The sequence below is a fragment of the Stylophora pistillata genome, chromosome 12 (genome assembly GCF_964205215.1).
Source record: "Stylophora pistillata chromosome 12, jaStyPist1.2, whole genome shotgun sequence".
In the NCBI taxonomy this organism is placed as follows: domain Eukaryota; kingdom Metazoa; phylum Cnidaria; class Anthozoa; order Scleractinia; family Pocilloporidae; genus Stylophora; species Stylophora pistillata.
This window is the reverse complement of record NC_142530.1, coordinates 1,452,501-1,461,625: the sequence shown is the minus strand read 5'-3', so window position 1 is coordinate 1,461,625 and position 9,125 is coordinate 1,452,501. Positions and strand designations below refer to the sequence as shown.

Here is a 9,125-nt window from a genome sequence, read left to right as displayed (position 1 = left end):
AATGTTTTCAAGGAATTTGTTTCCTGGAGCAGAAGTTTCTCTCCCAAGAAAATTCCGGATGTCGATGACAATTTAAACATAAACGAGGCAAGGGTTTATACTGGCGTGCACGTCGGACGAAAAAAAAATTAAAAAGAAAAGGTGCTGTCGTCCTTGTGCTATCATATTACGTCTAAGTTTCAAATTGCATATCTTTCCCGTCCATGTCACAAGGAAGGCTTAGGAATAATAGACTATTATCACCGAGTCCCATCGATCGAGAGAGCTGAGACAGCGAAGGCCAATGAGAAAGGAATAGCTTGCTGTAGTCTGCAAGACTAAGATCTCTTCGTTGGTTGGCATCATGATTGGCCGTAGTCTGCTAGGTCTGTACAGCTTGCTGATCGCGTGGTCTTTGGAGTCTGAGGCACGTAAGTGGGTTTCGTCCGTAATATTATATAAAAGACTTCCCCGCTGTGTCTTTAATACTAGTATGGCATTTACCAACATTACCCTGATGTTATAGTGGAGCAACATGTGTTAAAGTGTTAACGCTTAAGTTCCTTTTCATTCGGAATAGCCCTAGGAAGCTTTTATGCTACTTCATAATCAACTGAGTCTACCATACAGATTCACGAATGCCTTCAACTTTGATGATGAGAAATTTACCTTCCAAGTTGATAATGCTATATATATTTTTAAAAATATATTTTCTACCAAACGACCTTCGCCTTCAACCTTTAAAATTCATAATTTCTCTACTCTTCGACTAATACTTTAAGAAAGACACTGTGATCAGGACAGAAGCGCTTTGTTTATACGCATTCTTGAAAGCGTTACCATTGCGCAGTCATTACGTTATTCCCATCTGTAAGTATCCTCCAACCTTCTTGTCTCGTGGCCGCATAGGTCTGAGTCTAAAATCCTCACTTCGTTTCTTTATAAAATCATACATAATGAATTGTTCAAGTCCAGTGACAATTTCAGGCTTTGAACTTCCGAAACAACTGTCTAGACCTTACAAATACGCTTAACAATTTCGGAAAAAAAAAATCCGCAGAGTTCGTAGTAAAGGACACAGGCAAGAAGAGATTAAAGCTTGAATCGAAGGAGCTCTTACAAGAGAGGATCCTCTCTTATTTGTTGTGAAAGAAATCAAGGATCATCAAAATCCAAAGCTTAAACGCGGTTGGTTGCACAACTAAACACTGCCATTTTTTCTCAAAGGTAAAACTGATTACGAGATGCTAGGGTTTCTCTGCAAAATCTTTCAAGAAAGCTTATATCGGGAAAGAAATGTGCCTTTTATCGTGCCAGTGATATGACACTCAAGTAAGCTGACCACAAACGCCCTTTTCGCATCAGATAATGATCTCAGTGTTTATTCGCGTCTGTTTATTGAGACAGTCAAGCATTGTCGTTATCTAACGTGACACCTGCTCAATTTTAACGCAGCATCAATGCAAAGGATGCTTCTTTGCTCCTTACGTATTTTAAACGGGTCGCGCATTTGGGTCGGATTGGCGTCTAGTTGTTTGTTGAAAAAACTCCACTTTCTGTACCATTAAATATGCTAAGAGGAAGAACTGTTAATCGAAAATATTTATGTATCAGAATTTCAAGAGCTAAGTCACGGTTTTGTAACATTTTACGAAATGTCTGAGGTTCGTTATTTCTCCGAGCCTTTCTAATCATACCCATTTCTAGCCACACTTGTTCCTTCTTCGTTTACAACCATTCATACTCGCTGAAAGAGAGTGATATTTTATGTTGGGGACCCTTTAAAGGTAGTTATTATACCCACGCAAAATGATAAATTGGATAACGTGATGTAGGAGCCTTGAACAAATGAGATTATGACCTCCTCCTCTTACACCCAAGCCATGCATTTCAATGCTTGCTTATAACTTGATTGCAGGGTTTCTAACTCTTTAACAAAATTGCACGATAAATTAAAAAATTGTAATGGTAAATATTTAAATTTGCGATAAAAGAAATCAACAAAGGGGTTAGATTTGAAGTTTTTCCAATCACGGCCAGTTTGTGTCACGACATAAAGGGTGATTCTATTTCAATCGGGGTATATGTTAAGAGGCACCTTCCATCAGTTCATGGGTATGCTGATGATACTCAGTTGTACGTGTCGTTTTGTGCAGATTCGTTTGCTGCTCAAGATCTAGCGACTAAGGCTATTGAGTACTGCATAGCTGATGTTAGGGCTTGGTTAGTCTCACACAGGTTGATGCTTAATGACTCAAAGACAGAATTTCTAGTCATCGGTTCGTCGCAGCAGTTATCTAAGGTTACCATTCCTTCAATTAGAGTGGGTGACTGTGACATTCATTAGAAACGTTGGCGCATGGTTTAATAACTATATATCTATGAATACTCATATAACAAAGGTGTGTAGTAAGGCATTTGGGGGGCTATATAATATTAGGCAAATTAGGAAATATTTGTCTGCAGAATCGACAAAGTGCTTAATTCATGCGTTTGGTACATCACATTTAGATTATTGCAATGCTCTTTTGTATAAGCTTCCGCAATATCAATATAATCGACTTCAAAAAGTTCTTAATACGGCGGCTCGGGTTACATGCTTAATTCCTAAGTCTGCTCATATTACTCCGGTACTTAGAGAACTTCACTGGTTGCCGGTGAATTTTAGAGTAGAATTTAAGATTGCGCTTTTAGTTTTTTAAACGTTGAATGGCCTGGAACTACAATATTTATCTGAACTACTTTTTGTAAAGCCTAGAACTAGATACAGCCTGTGGTCTGATTCTTTCTAATTCCTAGGGTGACACGGAAGACTTTTGGCGATCGAGCCTTTTTTCCATGCTGAACCAACAGTATGGAATGCCTTGCCATCTAGTCTTAGAAACTGTAGGAACACTGACTCTTTTAAAGTACAGTTGAAGACTTATCTTTTTAAGAAAGCTTTTCATTTGTAATTTTATATTCTCATTACTAGTATTATTCATGCCATCTAGCCTTAGATACTATATGAATTTGACTTTTTTAGAGTGCAATTGAAGACTTGTCTTTCTTCTTAAGAACGCTTTTAATATTGTACAACGCTTTAGAATATTTTAATAGTTCAAGCGCTATATCAAATGTAATAAATTATTATTATTATTATTATTATTGTGTGAAGGTATTTGAAAGGCACACGAGATAAAGAAAAACTCAAAAGTTTATAAGAACTGTTGTAAATATTTTAGATTGTATATAACCATTTGCAAATGTATGCTTTCATGTGACATTAGTATCTTAAGCTTGAGGGTTCATAATCTTCTCTGTCTTTTCGGCAGACGGATGTAATAAGCTCCTCAAGATATATATTAAATTCTCTTGTGCGTTCCGTCGCTAAGATTCTTGAACAGTTCCAAATCTCGCCGCTTTGATTTTTCATTGTTTTCTTTTTCGTGTTTTTGTTCTGCATGTTTTCTATCCTTCAAAGACGATCCTCAGTTATCTTTTGAGGGCGGTTTTTAATTATTTTCCGATCAGTTTCAAAAGCGAAACACTGCCAATGAAGGTTGAATGAGAATCGCCTTAGTACGTGAAAATACTTGATACGCGGTGCCTGATTAGACGTATCGTTTTCCTCGTACGTGTTAAAAGCGATACGCATCATTTGATTGGCTCTCGGCTTCTTGGATCAACTTGCAACTGGAAATTTATTTAGAGCCTTTTTCAGTGCGTAAATCTTAGTATGTTTATGATAAAAGGATTTTTTTAATTTTCATTCGTGGATATATATTTGAAACATAGCAACGAGTAACGTGGAGATTTGAGCATGCATCCTATTAAGGAAGGTGGACCAATTGTTTACCAAAATTTAAACTAATGAAGCTTGGTTCTTTGGAAATCACTCATTTTTAGACGAGTAGGAATTGGATATCAAGTTTATTTTCCAACCTGAGACTTTTTGAATATTGTATTCTGCGCGGTATATCCACGAGTTCACCATTAGGTAACTTCTATTTAGTACTGGACAGCACTTATTATTTTCTATTTGTTTTGTTTGGAAGAACTCTTAGGCTGCCCTCCCACCGATCTTGGATTATTGTTGGATAGTTCAGGAAGTCTGTTTCTGCCTGGGCAAAATAACGAAGGAAGGATAGAGGCGTTCGTGGAGGAACTTGTTGGCAGTTTCGATGTTAACCCAGGGATCAATGGAACTCACGTTGGGATTGTCCAATTTGACAGCAACCCAAAGTTGCTGTATAAATTTACTCAAACTCAAACCCTTGCTGCTGTTACAGCTGCAATAAAGTCATACAAAATCGGAAGTGGAAGAACCATGCTTAACAGAGGCATCGATATGTGTGCTGATGAACTTTTTCAGACATCGGAGGGAATGAGAGGACCCGAATATAAAAAGGTGGGAAAAGTCTCTCTCAAGTTTACTTTAGATTTACTTCATTTGTGACAAGGGTACACGGTTACGACTCGCACCTCATAGATATTTTTTTCCATTGAATTGCGTTATCCACCCCTCGAACGACTGGGGTCCGGACTACAATTCGACATTTGGCACTGTCAAACGGTCCGTTATATAAATTATCCAAACCTCGACTTTTGATTCTCTCAGCCACCGTGCAACCATGGCAGCCAGAACATGTGTGTTGATTGATCAATGGTTGAGGTTATGGCGGGCCAAATACCGTTAAAAATCTGGCTGAGTTTAAAGTCTGTTTTGATCGCTCGAATGTCTTGTTTTGTTGTTGTTGTAACAGCGTATCCAATGACTCAGTGTTCAGAGGGCACAAAACAACATACTAACAAAACAAACTTAGAGGCCCCTCTCAAAACCCCCACGGCGAGTTGGGTTCCCTCATTAAAAGAGTGGCGAGGAACCGCAAAAATAGCAGGTTGGGGCATGGGGGAGAGAGAAATTTCCCAGTTTCCCATTAATTATCTTAAAAGAATTGAAACGATTTTCTCACAACTTGCAAACCAATCTCACTGGGAACTATCAACGGATAGCTCCAATGCGGACGAGCACTACGTCTTTACAAGGAAAAACATGGTGATTAACTTAGGAAATTGAGGAACATCAACTGCTTGGTTGTTTAAGGATCCGAAGACGCTTTCCGTTTTGTAACGAACTTTAGGTACTTATTAAGTTTATCGTCGTCGGCTCAGCCGATTTCAGCTGCAAAATTTGGGTGGGCACTCGCCAAACTAATTGAATTGGTAGATAAAGGTTTTCAAGGGTTTTCTTTGTCGTTCTTCATGTAGAAACAGAGTACTATTTATGAAATAAAGTGAGTGAAACGCTTTGCTTACGGGGAAATACATTTGCCTGGCGACAATAAAATCATTCAATCAAAATTTACACTTGTACGTACAGTCAATTGAAGCTTAAATATTTCCGATCGCGTTGCTCCAAAATTTCCATGTGGACGCTTTTACTAAATCTGCTCAAAACGTACTGTGGGTACTATTTTCAGTTGTTTTTCAGTGGTTTTACCTCACCTTCAGCGTGGTTTCGTGTTTACAGTTATTCACTTTAGATGCAAAGTATGATTTAGCTACTATAGTGAAACCAAATATTTTTATGTTTTTGGAAGTCAGGTTACGTTCGTTATGCCGACTTTGAGCCATGTTGTACATACTTAATTGTACAACGAACCTTTTCAACTGAATATGACAAGAAATGTCCAATTGCGTTTTGCAAGCGAGTAAACAAATAGATTCCAAAATGTGGCAGGAACAAAGAAGTGGGACACAAAGCGCAGCCGAGTGTGATATTGATCTTCTTACCACATCTTGTCGTCTTCTGTGATCCATTACTGTAAAGACACACAGCAACGTAGAATCTATCAGTTTTATATAATAACGAACTAAATCGTCGTTAATGGTGACGTCACGTATGCGTTTAAAGATCAGAAGTAAGAATCGATCAAAAAGCGTTTATTGTTCAGCCTATCAAATGAATCATGTTGTTTCAACTGCTCATTTTGTTATTGTTAGGTGCTGATCATTTTCACGGATGGTAAGCAGTCACAGAACCCTAATTCACCAACAAAAATAAATCCAAAAGACAACGCACAGGTTCTCAAAGACAGGAATGTAACAGTTTTCGCAGTTGGCACTGGTTCTCCTGATCCGATCGAGCTATTACAAATGTCCAGTGGACCTGATTTTACCGTGCCGCTTGACTTAAGAGATCCCAGAAAAGCTGTTGTTTCCATTACTGAACAGTTCTGCAAAGTTGAAGTTACGGTAGGTCTTGAATTGTGCTTAAGCAGAGAGGTTAGGCACAGGTAGACGACTCTATGAGTTCAAGGTTAGCTTACAGGGCAACAGGCCCTCATTATCGGCGTCGTAGGACGTGCTTTCCTCTTCCTGCGGAAAAGTTTGAGACGGCAGCACCCTTAATAATAATGATAATAATAATAATAATAATAATAATAATTTCTATTTATATAGCACTCATATCCTGAGCTCATGGCGCTTTACAACACTGAGCGGGGGACTTTACGAAACTGCTAAGCAGTTTACAATCGATTAAAGGTAAATCTAACAATGCCCCCTCCCCCCCAATTCCCAGTAAACAGGCCAGACCACATCACAGTAATCTCGTGAGTGGGTTTTTTAACGTCCCCTACCTAACCAAATTAACTAATTAATAGATGCAGGAGACGGGACCTACGGTTTATTCGTCCTTATCCGAAAAGACTAGAATGTCTATCCATTTCTTGATGTTATAGAAAGGTAGCACATTCTCCTCAGTTATTTTAAGACCTTCAGTGTTGGTCCGGCCGGGGCTCAACCAATTGAGCTAACCGGGAGGCTTAGCAGATCTCTCGTCACCTCGCTTTACCAAGACTCAGAATTTCTCGCCGGTAAAGAAGCGCGTGTGTCGCAGTGCTAATGTTGAGAGCCTGCACGCAGGCTAATTCAAGGCTGCGCGCGTGACGCCAGCTTTTCGGATTCATATCTGATACCTTTAAATGTATCTTATATTTGGTGTAATTTTCAAAGGTTGGTGTTGACTTAATTCAAATTCCCAAGATAATACGCTGATCAATCGGTATTAAGGATTATTTTGACCTACAGGTGATTGGAGAGAAAGGTGAACCTGGAGGAACAGGAGAAACGGTCAGTGGAAAGTTCTTCACCATCAATTATAGTTTCATTTTCTTACTAATAGAAAAAAAATTCTTTATCAAGCCATTTTCCATCCATTTTCATACCTATAATTTCTTTTCCGTTCTTCTTCTGTTCCCTTTCTTCTAACCTTCTCTGTCTATCTGTCTGTCTACGTTTCCGTCTGTCTGGGTTTCTGTCTGTCTGCGTTTCTGTTCGTCTATCTGTCTTTCTTTCTCTTTTTCTGTCTGTCTGTCAGTCTGTCTGTCTGCCTGCCTGCCTACCTGCCTACCTCTCTGTCTGTCTGCCTGTCTGTTTGTTTGTCTGCCTGTCTGTTTGTTTGTCTGTCCGCCTGCCTGCCTGCCTACCTCTCTGTCTGTCTGCCCGTCTGTCTGCCCGTCTGTCTGCCCGCCTACTTGCCTGCCTGCCTGTCTGTCTGCCTGTCAGTCTGTTTGTCTGTCTGCCTGTCTGTTTGTTTGTCTGCCTGTCTGTTTGTTTGTCTGTCCGCCTGCCTACCTGTCTGTCTGTCTGCCCGCCTGCTTGCCTGCCTGCCTGTTTGTCTGTCTGTCTGCCTGGCTGTCTGTCTGTCGGCCTGTCTGTTTGTCTTTCTGTCTGTCTATCTGTCTTCCATTTGCTCGGTGCACTCCTTCATTTCTTTATCCACTGTTTAAATTGCTTTTTTGTAATCATTTTCCTTGATAAGGGTATTCCTGGACCTAGTGGACCCCGTGGCGAGACAGGATCAAGTGGACCCCCGGTGAGTTTTTTACGGGTTTGGTATCATTTCTTGGGTGTTGAATTTTACATGCTATTACGTCATCACGGCTAGACTGGAATTAAGCTTTTTTAGACGTCGGATAATTGAATGCCAACTCTTGGGCTTATTCCTTATGTCACAAATCAAACTTCCTTTTCCATGATAGACCACGCGTGCTGACGAGCCTCATACGCGCAACAGAAAAATTCGGGTTACCACAACCGTTAGTTATACATGTATGACAAAAGTTAAGCGTAAAATTAATTCGTATCCGTGCGAAAGATGGTGAAGATCGTGTAATCTTCTATTGCGAAAGAGACTACTAGAAATATATACGTCAACACTTCAGAACTTCCTCGGAATATATTCAAAACTAGAGAGGGCTTATCCTCTCTCCATTCGAAACGATTTTGGAAATATTCGGAACGACATTCGAAATTTTCGGCGTTTACTAAAAGCTAAGTATGCTCAGGTACATCTGGTCCTGATGCGACAAATCTTTATCCCTTGAACAAAAAAATGTTGGCTGCTACCCGGACTAAACAGCAGACTTTGATTCATACTGTCAAGTTGTACTCAGCTGCAGAACGAACACAGAATGCGCTGAATTGGGCATGTACAACACCGCAAATAACGATGATAGAAGTTTCAGAAGACCCTCGTGCCGACCTACCGATGTTTCAACACAAAGGACTAACCAGTTTGTATCAACCGAGTCGACAAGAAAGCGCGAGCAAACGCAACCTAACCGTCAAAAGAAAGTTATGACTGCCGGAGGTTCTGTTTTTAAGCACCTTCAAAGCCATAAAATGTCTAGAAATTTAAGAGTAAAGGTATCCTCCTTCCCGGGATGTACGAAGGAAGACATGCATGATTTTATAAAGCCATTCTTACGAAAGGAACCAGGCGAGATCATGCTTCATGTGGGGACTAACAGCCTAAGATCCTGCCACACCCCTCGTGCTTGTGCTGATGAAATAATCGACCTGGCCAAGATGGTTAGCTGTGAATCTCCATCAAAGATTGCGTTATCAAGTCTTGTGTGTAGATCTGATGATGGAGCCTTGGCTTCCAAAATAGCTGAGGTGAACACAATTCTCAAAAATTGCTGCACCCTGAAGAGCTGGGGATTTGTTGATCATTCAAACATTTCTACCTAACCGTAGCGGTCTTCATCTAAACAAGTCTGGAACCTCTCGTCGTGCCCAGAATTTTACAAATTATTTAAGCTTAGATTAGGATATTGCCGTCTGGGAATCGGATTCGACTGATGCCCGAACGTGCG

General features: G+C 40.1%; 1 protein-coding gene across 1 annotated transcript in view; it reads left to right on the top strand.

The window, feature by feature from the left end:
• Positions 1-192: 192 nt before the first annotated feature.
• LOC111320820 (uncharacterized) overlaps positions 193-9,125 on the top strand; it is a 48,773-nt gene continuing 39,840 nt past the window's right edge. Inside the window, exons 1-5 of the mRNA XM_088740565.1 lie at positions 193-410; positions 4,017-4,369; positions 5,965-6,216; positions 7,054-7,095; positions 7,787-7,840. Of these exons, the coding sequence (XP_088596691.1) occupies positions 344-410; positions 4,017-4,369; positions 5,965-6,216; positions 7,054-7,095; positions 7,787-7,840 (768 nt within the window). The 5' untranslated portion in view covers positions 193-343. The remainder of the gene's footprint in view (positions 411-4,016; positions 4,370-5,964; positions 6,217-7,053; positions 7,096-7,786; positions 7,841-9,125) is intronic.